The sequence below is a fragment of the Cheilinus undulatus genome, linkage group 1, assembly GCF_018320785.1.
Source record: "Cheilinus undulatus linkage group 1, ASM1832078v1, whole genome shotgun sequence".
In the NCBI taxonomy this organism is placed as follows: domain Eukaryota; kingdom Metazoa; phylum Chordata; class Actinopteri; order Labriformes; family Labridae; genus Cheilinus; species Cheilinus undulatus.
The window spans coordinates 2,236,485-2,249,753 of record NC_054865.1 but is presented as its reverse complement, the minus strand read 5'-3'; the positions used below and the strand labels follow the sequence as shown (position 1 = coordinate 2,249,753).

Sequence of the window (13,269 nt, the reverse complement as noted above, 5' to 3'; positions counted from 1 at the left end):
TTTTAATTACATTTTACATAACGACCCAACATTTTTGAAATTGAGGTTATTTTTAAACACTGAATTTGATTCGTTATCACAGAAACCAGTGATGTTCCCCCGAGATAATGGGATGAATAAGTAGTTGATTTAGATTTGTCTTGCAAATCAGGGACTGCCATCTCCTGCATTTACTCTGGTGAATTTATGTTTTTATCTTTTTTATTGGCAAGATTAAAGTTAAAATATACAAAAATTACGATGGAATAGCCGATATTTATGTCATACATCGGGTCCTTTCTGAGCCCATATTTATGTGATCAAATTCGTAATTTTACGGTAATAATAAAGTCGTAACGAATGTTTATTTTACATAATCATAGCCTTCTTTTCTAGCTTCATTACACCTTCAGGAGAAATTCTCCCCGCCTGAAGCTCATTTTTCCGATTGTTGAGGGGCCACTTGAATGCAGGTTTGTGCACGAGTTCTTCTTCCGGACACGTTATTGTTGCATCAGCATCCTAACCATCCAGCACTGTGGTAATGTCGACCTCAGGAGAGCCAGGTAAGTGTTTGATTTCCACCTTCAGGACGTGTTATTTGAAAAGTAGTGGTAAAGCCATGACAGCATATTTACTGTGACGAGGCGACATGTTAAAACTAATTAGCTAGCATTAGCTCCGTTAGCTATCCGGGGCTGCAGACAGACGAGCCTTAGCTGAAGGTAACCGGTGTAATGGTTTTAATAGTGACCGTGTTAAAGTGTCCCAGATGGTTTAATTGTTTTTTTTTTTACAACACTGTCATAAATACTCATTAGATGCACCGTCAATACAAATTTAAACAAGATGCATTTAATGGGACACTTTTCGTCCTCAACATCTTTCGTAACTACGACAACCACCGGCGTATTCAGCTGAAAGTCATCACTGAACACGGTCACTGTTTGAACGGCTACACCAGAGAGTGTCCGACAGGTCAAACCTCCTTCAAACATAAATCTGGACATTTAAACTCAAAGGTTATTTAACGGGATATGTCAGCAGGTCAGTGGAGAAAGTTTACCGGTAACCGTATTTTTGAATATGAATGACACTGTCTTCACCGAAGGAGACATTATGGGCTAAAATTATTCAGTGCTTATTAAATTAACTTATCAGAGTCCGCATTAAAGGCAGTAAAATACATACAAAGATAGCACGTTGCATAAAAAATACAAAGGCAAATTTAGAGTTTACAGTTTATTTGCATCATATGAAATTGAAATGTTTAAGGATATTTGTAAACGTCTTTACCATGTTTCCATAAAATAAAAGATAATTATAGTTTTGTTTTTTTGCCCTTTATATTCTATAATTTAAATAAAGTCTTGATGTCATCAGTCTACTAGTTTTTAAAGTTGAATACACACCAACTTGGTGGAGTCTCACATCATGTAGTGTTACTTTGACGGTTTCACTTTCTGTCCTTTGTCTTCATTAAGGTCTTATTTCTGTTGGAATGGATTATGTCAGTGTTGTAATTTTAAAATTCCTCAAATGTTTTTCTTTGCATTTTTTTAATGATGGTAGTGTTAGGGCTGAGAGAGGGGGATTATATGCATATCACTCTGTTGCAAGGCTTTTAAAAATATCGCCACAAAAGAAAAGGAAACGCCTAAATTGCATGTATAAACATCTACACAGTTTCAGCTTTGCGTTCTTTCTTCTTCCCTTGCAGGGCTCAGGGTGAAAAATCTGGCTGAATATGTCATTATGACATTTTGATACTGTCAATAATTGAAATAAGAGACTGTTCAATTTTAAAACTCTAGCTAAAAATATGGACAGCCCTCAATAATACGGATTATTGCTAAAGAGCTGAATATAAGTCTGGTTTTGTGTTCGTGTCACATGATGTTTGATTCTTTTACACTTAAGCCCAGAGATTTTCTTCTTCATGAATCCAGCTCAGGAACATTTTTGCTCAGCTCCATTTTACTCTTATTTTTATTTAATATTTTTAAATATCCACAAAACAAAGCACATTTATCCTTATTTCACATTTTGTGCTGCATCCTCACTGTTAACACTTCGGGTGACATTTGTTCTTGTTTGAGCTGGTTTCATTTTGACTAGGTTTTACTTTCAGTCTTTTATTTGAATATTTTTCAGTATGAAACAACGCTGTGAGTGTGTGGATGTCATTAAAGTCCATTTCACCCTGTTATTTGATTATTTTGCATATACACTGCCAGTCAAAAAAAACATCATACACTCTAATATTTCGTTGGACCGCCCTTAGCTTTGATTACGGCAAGCGTTCACTGAGGCATCATTTCAATAAGCTTCTTTAATTTTATAACATTTATTTCCATCCAGAGTTGCATTAATTATTCACCAAGATCTTGTATTGATGATGGGAAAGTCGGACCGCTGTGCAAAGTCCTCTCCAGCACTGCAAAGATCCCCAGTGGGGTTAAGGTCTGGACTGAAAATGATGTCTCATGCTCGCTGGACCACCCTTTCACAATTTGAGCCCGATGAATCCTGGCATTGTCATCGTGGAATACGCCCATGCCATCAGGGAAGAAAAATCCATTGATGGGATAACCTGGTCCTTCAGTATATTCAGGTAGTCTGACCTTATTCTTTGGGCTCATAACGTTGCTGAGCCTAGACCTGACCAACTGCAGCAACCCCAGATCATAGCCCCGCCCCCACAGGCTTGCACTGCAGACACTAGGCATGATGGGAGCATCGCTTCATCTGCCTCTCTTCTTACCCTGATGCACCCATTACTCTGGAGCAGGGTCAATCTGGACTCATCAGACCACATGACCTTCTTCCATCGCTCCAGAGTCCAATTTTTATACTCCCTAGCAAGCTGAAGCCTTTTTTTCTGATTAGCCTCACTGATGAGTGGTTTTCTTAAGGCTACATGGCTGTTAGTCCCTTTGCACGTGGAAATGCTTTTGCTTTAACTATTGAACACAGCCGTGACTTCTACTGTTGTTTTATTATGATTAGATTTCACCAAACGTTTCAGTGATTTTCGATCACGATCATTCAAGATTTTATTTCGACCACATTTCTTCCTGGAAGATGGTGGTTCCCCACCATCCTCCCAGTTTTTAATCATGTGTTGGACAGTTCTTAACCCAGTTTTTGTTTCAACAATCTCCTTAGATGTTTTCTTTGCTTGATGCCAATAATCTGACCCTTCTGAAACAGTTGAGCATCTTTTCCACGACCACACGATGTGTCTGACCTGGTTGTTTAAGAAATGAGAAGCTACTCACTGCATCAGTGAGGGTTAAATAACTTCTTCTCAGCTGAAACATAATTATCCATGTCATAATTTTCCAATGGGGGGCTCTTACCTGTTTGCTTCGTTAAATTCAGGTGGTGACTTTTTTTTTTTTTTTTTTTTTTTTTTGTCAGGCAGTGTATGTTGAGAAACTTCTGTATTATATCAACATCCTCGTTTTTCTAAATAGTGTGTTGTTTGGTAAGAAGGTGTTTGTTTTGTTGTCAGTGTCTGATCAATTGTCAGTAGTTTGGGTGATTTTGATTCACTGTTGTTGGCTGATTAAAGATCAGGACAGACACTAATGGTTCAGTTGAAACCAGTGCTGATGGTTTTCTTCAGTACTTCCTTCGGTGGAAAACTCCTCCAATAACATTTTCTCTTAAATGCACAAGACAGTCTGAAATGGCTGGTGAGGCTGTTCTCTTACAACTTCTGATATTATTCCATTCAAGAATTAGAATGATTGGTCATAACGTTTTAGGAATGCTATTTTTGTGTTGTTTTAAATATAGGGAGGAGTTTTTTTAACCTTGCAAAGCAGATGGATATGTCCGTTTCCGTGTTTCTAACTGGTGAATCCGTCTTGCAAAGCTCCTGTCTGAACCGTTTGGGCCCAGTTAGAAAGTGACTGGACCAATCAGCGACGAGGGGCAGTACTTTGACAGGCGTGGCAGAGTTGTGACGTAAGCAAGCAGCAACAAGAGGGCAGAGCAACTATGACGGAAGAGATTAGCGTGGATGCTGCTAAAGTGCCAGTTTTATCAGAACTTGATGACATTTCTTCGTTAAAAGAAGAACAAAGAACAGCAGGGAGTTGTTTTCTTTTCAAAAATGACAAAAGTCGAGTACCGACATGTCTAGTCGCCATGGTTCACGTTATGCTGTTCCCTATGGAGTTTATTCCTCGGTAGCTGTGCATGTGCACCTTGGGCACAGCTATGTCATGTGTTTTGTTGCTCTGATTGGCCTTTCCTGGCTATCAGTGGTTTTCCAGATGGATGTGTGAAATAAATCCATGTGGAATATCAGGTTAGAGTTTTTTCGCAAGTAAGTTTGAATATACTTCTTAAAGAAAAAGATGGATCTTTATGTTGATGCCTCTATTTGACCAGTAAGCATGAGTAAAACTACCAAAACATTATTAGATTATTGATTATTTCTGTAATTTTAGATACTGGTCCTCTCTGCCACTGGTTCAGTGTCAGATGAAATTTTCTGCACACAGACGATCAGGTATAGTTAGATGAGACTGCTGTTTCGTGGCATTTGAAGTGACCTCAGAATTCTTCAGTTGAATGTTCTGTGATTTTGTGTGAACAGACATTTTAATCAATCCCTGTGCCTCCAGTGTCACAGTCACACACCGTGTTGACTCTGTGAAACCGTGGGACGTTTCCCTCAGATCTGTTTTCAGACATGTTGGACATTCAGCATCTGGACTGTGCAAAAGATTTTATTCATTCATGCATTTTAAAAACTGCACACTCTTATTGGTATATTTCTGCCAGTATTTAGGATCAATAAATTAGCTGTAATTATTAGCAGAAATGTTTATATCTGCTGTTATGAGTAATTCACTTTTTCAGCTATTATCAGCCAATATCCATATTATTCTAAAAATATTATACATCCACAAATATGAGATATTCTTGATTGAAAGGAGCTTTGAGTTGCCTCGTTGCTAATGTGCTACAGAAATAGAATTGCCTTCCTTGCCTATTTAAAACTGTAGCCACGCTCATGCATGTTGTTCAGAAGAAACAGAAATATGTCAGTGTTTTTGTGCAAGTTAGGTAGTTTTCAGTTTTGGTCCTTTTGAGACTGTCAACTATTGAGATAACAGAGATTGATTATTTTATTTCTTACAGGTTTTTAACAGAAAAGTGTGTTTTGTTCTAACATGGAAGTGTTGTGTCTCATAACGTGTTTTGTTAAATGTAGGTTGCATGACTTGAGCTCGGTTTGCTGATTTTCTGTTGTCTACAGCAGGTGTTTTCTGTGACCGTAAGCCAGTAATCTTCCTGGTTATTTTCAGTCCAGTCCCGGGTTAATGTGTGGTGCTGTAGTTGGTGTTTTCTCAAGCTGTTGTCCGTGATTCTCTGCGAATATTTGCCCTCTTGTTGTCTTGTTGTTTCTGCAGCCTTTGAGTTTGGCTTCTTACTTCAGATAGATGAGGAGGCCGCGCTGGCGGCGGCCCTGAATGACTACCTAATCACACGCAGCTACCTGGCAGGGTTCACCCCCTCCCAGGCCGACCAGAAAGTCTTTAAGCTCCTCCGCAGGCCCCCAGACCCGCAACACGTCCACGCTCTGCGCTGGTACAGACACATAGCAGCCCTGCAGCTGGACCTTCTCTTCCCTGACAGCAGCAGTGAGTAGACAGGCTCGATGTGGGCTCACAGCTGTGTGAAAACGGCTCCAACCTACCCCTCTGTAAACACTCACCGCATGAACTCACAACCTGTCTGCAGAAATGAACGGTGTTAGCTGTGATAGCCAGTGTGTTTGAAGCAGAGCGCTGAGGAGAGTTAACTTATCCCTGAGTAAATATCATGACAGCAGCTGGAACAAACCACGCTGATGTTGACACGGCTTTTAAAACACATAAGAACACAGAGAGAGATATTAGAGCTAATTTACCTCGTGCTGCACAGCACATGTTAGAAACAGACTGAATGTATGACATGACCTCATAGTTGGGTGTTTGCATGCTTTATTGTTTCAACAAGAATCTTCACTAAAGGAAAATCCCAGTGTTTTAAGCAGACATATCAGGAGAAACACTTTCGACTGTTTGCATGTATGTTTGTGTACCTGGAGTATCTACAAACCCACCAAATGTGAAACAAGCCAACCTAGTCCTTCGTCCACGGTGGGCTTTTGAGTGCAACCCATGTCATATTGTGTCTCAAACTTCAGACCAACACAGGAGCAAACAAAGACGTTGAGCTGAGGTGGGTCTTAAGCCTCCCGACAAACAGCTTCAACATCCTGGCTTTAAGTCATATATCAGACATGCCTCAAATTATGCAAAACTGGAGATCTTCTCCAAATCTAAACAGACGTTGGTATTAAATAATGAATCCCCCGCTTATGTGTCTCCGTAGAGACATGAACTATTCTGGCTAAAATGGATTACGGAACCAGAGTGTGAACATGTTTAAATCTGCTGTAAAAATGGACATTTTAATTTGAGAGTGAATGGGACCCCTGTTGCTTCTGCAGACAGCCTCTAGTGGACATCAGAGGGACTGCAGGTTTTTTTGCACTTGAGCATTAACTTTAATTTTCAACACCAGAGGTTGGCTTTTGGCACTGACACCATAAACATGCCCCTATCAGCTGGTATTAGCTGCAGCAGTTCATTGTTGAATTAAAATATGGCTTTCATTGTGTCTGTTGCTGAAGTGATTTTTTCAATTTGGTCAGGGATGCAGAATATTTAGCCAGCATCTCATATGCCGGTATTTTGGCCAGTATCAGTACCAATATTTAAATGTAGCTCAGTCTTAAAACTTCTTTCTGTAAAACACACTATTTAAAATTTAAATCTGAAAAAATTAACAAATTCCAGTCCTTAAAGCAGACTTTGAAGTGTAAGTAATGATGATGAATAAAGAAGACTTCAGCTAATGTAGGTCTGTTGATTCAGACTAAAACTCCAAAAACTTATTTTTTCATAAAGCCGTTATAGACAGATTTTTATAACTGAAATATCAGATTTTCATGCCGTCAATATCATGCATTTTTGATTTTGTTCAAGCCCCACCAGCTTTGTCTACTGACCAGAACATCACATTTTCCTTTAAAAGTATGTTTATGACTAAATGAGGGTGAAAAGCTGTTAAAGAGGCAGCACTAGCCTCTTAGCTTATTGTAAGGTGTTGACATGCTGTGTGCTGTGAAATCACTGCCAATCAAAATGAATGGGTGCGAATTAACCACGAGGTAAAGGCTCATCCTCCTGGGGACATTTTCTTCAAGTGCTGAGAGGAAAGTCTGGATGAAGTCAGAGTGAAAAATGTCTTTAAGTTTACACCTGCAGTTTACCATGAGCTACCAAGGCAGAGCCCCCTTCTCATGGACTGACTCATTCGAATTTAAACCAATCACAAACATTTTCTCTGGAAACAAGGAGTATGGTTACTTATCAAAAATCTACTGGAAGCTAGGGTTCAAAGAGGCGGAGCAGAAATATTTAACAGTCAAAAAATAATCTGCAGCTGCTTCCGTTCATCGTTTTCGGCTATCTTGTAAACCTTAAGTCTACTTTTCAAACGTGTCATATTTTTCTTTAGCTTTTTATTTGTAATAATTCTAAGTTGGATAGATTTTTATCCTTTTTTCAGTCGGATTGTCTCCTGGGAAATAGTAGAGTCATTTATCAGTATTTGATCTCATAGATCACAGAAACGATGAATTCTTCATGCCTAAACATTAAATAATTATTCATTAAAGTTCTGTGCAGTTCTCTGGTCCCTAATCTGCTGTTTACTCAGGTGAAAATTGTTGCATTATCTGTTTTAAAGTTGTAACTTTCACCGTAATCAGATATTTGATAACAAACACTTTGTGGCTTTTAATTTTTGAGTGACTAAAAAACTGTCAAAACTTATAATCCATGTGTAGAAATATTTAGTTTCTTTACCTTTTCTGACATTTTCTCTCTTTTTTTTCAATGTCAGTGAAAGGGAAGCGGGTCCAGCCCCCCTGGTCTCCTCCAGCAGGAACAGAAGTTCCCCAACTTCGACTTTACAACAGCCTGACCAGAGCCAAGGTGAGGAGAATATCCCAACCTCATCAGTCTTTTATGGAAAGCAGTCTCCTTAAATTTACCTGGAAACAAACACTTGTATAAATAAGCATCATAGTTTTACCCTAAATTATGTTTTAAATTCTTTAGCATTTAACATCCAAGCCTCATGATCATAAAGATGGCAAAGAAAACTTAAGGATTTCAGCCGTTCCCCTGCAGGGTTGTGTTTGGACATTTTCCATTTTGAGTCCTTTTTTCTGTTTGATTCCTTTCTGATTTCTGTGGTTTTGAAATGCAGTGCGCATTGGTTAAAAGTTTCTTGTTTTTTTTTAACAATGCCTTTGTTACTAGATTATGCTCACATTCCATTAAACAGGATGAATCTCAGATTTGTGTTTCTAACCTTAATATCTCAGTTAATCACAGATTTCTGTGACTGAAGCTAACTGTCTCAATAATATTTATAACCAAAAAGTTTATTTTTGTCATCTCTGTCAAACAGCTTGTTGACGGGATTATTTTTGTGTTTCAGGAGCCGTTCATTCCTCAGAAAGGGAACAAAGTCACATGGTACTGCTGTGGGCCAACAGTGTACGATGCCTCTCACATGGGACACGCCAGGTAAATGTGGAATTTTAGCCATCAATATGCCAAATTTATCGCTGTGGTCCTACCTTTACCCCCAACTCAGGGGTGTCCAAACATTTTCACTGAGGGCCACATACAGAAAAATAAAACGATGAGTGAGTAAAACAAACCTAATGACGACAGACACTCCAGAGAAGAGATACTGACGGCTCATCTCCACATTCAGACACAAAACAAGAGCAAATTGGAAGCTGACACACTTTATTGGTGTGTGAAGATGATCGCAGGGATATGATTTGGAAATCTGACCTTGAGATAGAGGAGAAAATTTGTGCCATTCATGCTGCTTTCTGCTGCTGTAATCCTTTAGTCCTGAGCCATCAGGGCGTTATGAATCCAGATATCATAGTTGTTGTTGTCATACTGTGTGTCTGTTATTTGTGTTGTCTCCATTTAGTCATGAAAAACATGAGTGAATTCTTGTCAAACTTTAACACAGCAGCACCACCTAGTGTCACCAGTAAGAAGTACAACAAGAGGCACAAGATTCATATTCTAATGTGGATCATATTTAATTTTAGTGACAATGATAAATGAGCTGTGGGCTGCAGTTTGCCTGCAGGCCACAGTTTGGACACCCCTGCTCTAACTCATGTGTTTCTGTTCTAACAGAGGGCATTTTAGATAATAATCTGTCTCTTGTTTCAGGTCTTATATATCTTTTGACATTCTGCGGAGGATACTGAGGGATTACTTCAAGTATGACGTCCTGTACTGCATGAACATCACAGACATAGATGACAAAGTAAGACTGATGGTTACACAGGCTTTTGCCTCAGTTACTACACTGTTTTTCTTCTGTTTGTTGCTTTTTTTAATAAATCTGACAGTTTGTATTTAAAGTTCACATAAAGCCCTACTTATAGACTAGTTTGTTTTAACTGCATCTCTTTAATTGTTTTGTTACCCCAAAGATGCAAGGTTCATCCTTAACCAACAGTGTATTATTCCCACCACCAGGGGGCTCTCCCTCTACTACTCGCTGCTTGTTCTAAATCAGGGGTGTCAAACTCAATCACAGCAGGGGCCGGATTCTGGATTCAGGTCTAACCTGAGGGCCTAACAGGGTCACCATTTTAACCATAAACTGTCAACCTCGTTTCACCAGTAATGATATATATATAAAACAACACTTAGCACTGATGTTAAATAATTTCAAATTAAAAAAGTTAAAGATAAGTTTAAAGGCCCAAAATCTAAGAAAAGTAAATTTACAAGTTCAAAAAGGTCAAAACATAGAATTGAAAAATAATGTTTTTTAAAGGCAAATATATTAGAAAGAAAGTGAAAATCGTGACTTCAAAAGTTCAAAATATGAAGTAAAATTTATAATCATGAAATTAAAAATCATAATTTGATTTAAATTTTTAAATTGTGAGTTTATAAAGTTAGGAGTTGAAGTTGTGAAATAAAATACAAAATAATTAGTTTAAAAGGTTACAATATGACCTAAAATTTAAAATTATGAATCTAAAAGCTCAAAATATAATACAAGAAGTTGAAATTATGAGATGAAATGCTCAAAGTAGGAAATAACAAGTCAAAATCCCAAGTTTGAGGCCTAATTGTGAGATGCTAAATCGAAAATATTAAAACACAGATACATTTCTTTTCCCACATTCCTGACTTTTTATCTAGTTATTTTTACTCCTTACTTTTGTAGATTGTATGACTCAACAAGGATATCTTAAATCATCAAGGATAAGTTTACATTTTTATACTTGAGGACCTCATACTAATGGGCCAGAAATATGATAGAATCTTGGGGCCGGATTTAACAGTTCCATGGGCTGGATTTGGACCTCGGGCCTTGCGTTTGACACTCCTGCTCTGAATTAAGGACCCTGTTCAACAACAAAAGCTGTTTATAAAGTGAATTTACTAAACAGTAAACCATTGTTTTGGTTTCATGGATGAAATTCACATGATGAAGGAGAAAAGCTGTTAAAAGTGGCCTTACTGGTTTATACTACTTGCAGAGCATGGTGGTTAACTTGCAGTGTTAACCAGGGAGGTCACTTACACTAATTGTCAGGGATGTCCCGATCCCGATCACATGTATCGAATCGGGGCTGATACTAAGCATTTTTAATCAGCCCCGACCCGATCAGCCCAGCTGATCATTTACGTCAGTAGCTGTAAATGGGGGGGGGTGATTTTTCTGATCTTTGAGGGGATTGAGGACAGGGCAGGGGCACGTTTTTTTGTTAGAAAAGCCTGAAAAAGGGATTTTTGCTTAATATGTCCCCTTTTATATGTAAATGGATTTATTCCTTTTGAATTTAATAAAAGGACTGACCCAGTTTTCTTGCACCCAAGATAAAATAAAACATTAAAGCAGCAATATGACATATTTGTAATTCCACCTCCACCTGGATTTCACAGCATGTAATTCATTAATTCAGTGGTTCTTATCTTAAAAATGGAAGGACAGGAAACCTGGAGGGTTTCTTGCGATTGGTTAATAGTTCTGTATTGTTTGAAATTTGAATTATTCATAGAAATTTTGTTAGAATAACGAGCATCTTAAAGTTTCTCTGGGGAAGGTTGAGGCTTCATGTTTGTGTTTCTTTCAGATCATAAAGAGAGCACGGCAGAACTTCCTCCTGGATCAGTACAAGGAGAAGAAACCACAGCCTGCTCAGATCCTGCAGGACGTCCTGAGTGCCAGAGGGGTGAGAACAAACTCTCAGATAAACTTTGTAACATTAAAGAGGTAGTGAGCACTTCAACATTTTTTCAGCTGTACTCTGAATTATCTGACTGAACTATGATAAAACACATCAATGCTGGTGTTATTGCTGACATTTGCACCAAACTGATAAAAATCTGCATTTTATGGCTTTTCATTAGCTCAAACGGACATCTGCATTGAAAAACCTTTTCTAAAAGGCAGAGCTTATGTGACGTAGCATCCTAAACTTTATATAAAAAGTAGAACGTTACCGCCTCTAATTGACTTTACCATTCAGAGACCACTCCCATCCTCTCCTGCTCTGCCTCGGCTCTGAGAGGTCTGGCTTTAGTAACGCTGGTGCTGGAGCAAACAGTGCAAACAGGTAGTGTTCAGGACCGCCACTCTACAGCCTGCTTCAGGGGACTCTGGAGGGGAAAATCCTCCACCTCTAAAGATCGCTCTGAGGCAGCAGTGCTGCGGGAATCTGTGTCACTTTCTGGCAAGGGGAGTCACTGTCACTCCCACCTCATCTGGAAAACCCCGTCCTTTTCCCCTCCCTCCTCTCAGTACCAAACTGCCCACTTTTTGTGCATTTTTTTCAAAAGTCTGAGGTGGGTGGTGTTAGCTCTGAGCTGGGAGTTGACTCACACTTTAATTAACCGGTCAGTGGCCTTTAATAAGATCAAACCCTCGAGCAGAGCCAGGCTGTTTTTTAATAGCTGTCTGCTAAAGCTGTGTCAGGATTAGACACAGATATAGGAAAATGTAAAAAACAAAAAGGCAGCAGAAATGAGAGAGCAGTATGTCGATTAAAAATCTGTTAAATACTTAGCAGACACAAAATGTAGGCACTGAACTATTGACCTTGATTGGGAATGCAAAATTCTTTAAATGAAAACAAAAATGTTGTGTCTCATTAAATGAATTCTGGAACTAAGCATAAATCCCACCACACCTGTTTTATTTACTTGAACAACATTAAGTATCAAACTCTACTGCCACATGCAGAGATTGGTCAACAACAGCTTTGGTCTCATTAGTCAAACACTGATCTGTGCCATCAAGCTGACAGCAAAAATGTGAACTTAACGCCTCCTGATGGAGAGAAAGCTTGTTAGCACCATTTCTCAGATACGTCACAGTACCTGAAATCTACCTGACTGGTTATTTGTTTTTCAGCCATTCCAGGCCAGCTTGGCATCGACCACAGACCCAGATAAGAAGCAGATGATGGAGCGGCTGGACGCTGCTGTTTCAGCCGCTCTGCAGCCTCTGCAGGCAGCGATGAATGGAAAAGCAGCAGATGAGTTGGTTCAACCTCTGGCCCAGGTGAGACTACATAGACAATGTTCTCTATTCAGCAAAGTTTTAAAGCAGTACCTCCTCTTTGATAAGACGGATGGATCCGTTTATCTGTGTGCTGTTATTTTTTAGATGTAGATTGAAGGATTACTTTGTTCGAAAAAATGTTTTCTGAGCAACTGTCCAAAGAAGTTCATCATGTATAAAAACACCTGATTACATTCAGCATAATCATCGGATTTGGGCATTCAGGTACCAGGTGACTGCACTTTAATCCATGCATCCATGCCCTACACTAACAACATCTTCAAACCATCCCTTTTTCAAAATGTCCGTCTGAAAAATAGGCTTCCAAATCAATTTTAGCAACAGCCTGAGCTTCATTTGATTTCAGTCATTTGATTCATTTCGATGTTTTTTTATTTAATAATAACTCCGGCCTTTCCTTTTACATTGATTCTAGTTACATTAGATTTTATAACTCCAGTTCTGTGTATGTCTTCGCTAATGGTTGACCCTACAAGACTCGCTCCCCACCACAGATTGTTCCCTAAATATTCAACAGATTCCTGGTAAATCAGTGTTTGATACTTCACATGTCCCAGGGTTTCCCTC

At 38.9% G+C, this 13,269-nt stretch overlaps 1 protein-coding gene across 2 annotated transcripts in view; it reads left to right on the top strand.

Moving 5' to 3' along the window:
• The first annotated feature begins 458 nt into the window (after positions 1-458).
• Positions 459-13,269, top strand: part of cars1 (cysteinyl-tRNA synthetase 1) — a 32,692-nt gene continuing 19,881 nt past the window's right edge. Inside the window, exons 1-7 of one of the 2 annotated variants that reach the window (XM_041793194.1) lie at positions 459-545; positions 5,412-5,642; positions 7,957-8,048; positions 8,560-8,648; positions 9,324-9,420; positions 11,252-11,350; positions 12,532-12,681. In XM_041793194.1, the coding sequence (XP_041649128.1) occupies positions 524-545; positions 5,412-5,642; positions 7,957-8,048; positions 8,560-8,648; positions 9,324-9,420; positions 11,252-11,350; positions 12,532-12,681 (780 nt within the window). In that variant the 5' untranslated portion in view covers positions 459-523. The remainder of the gene's footprint in view (positions 546-5,411; positions 5,643-7,956; positions 8,049-8,559; positions 8,649-9,323; positions 9,421-11,251; positions 11,351-12,531; positions 12,682-13,269) is intronic. The other variant, XM_041793203.1, reaches the window with a different exon arrangement.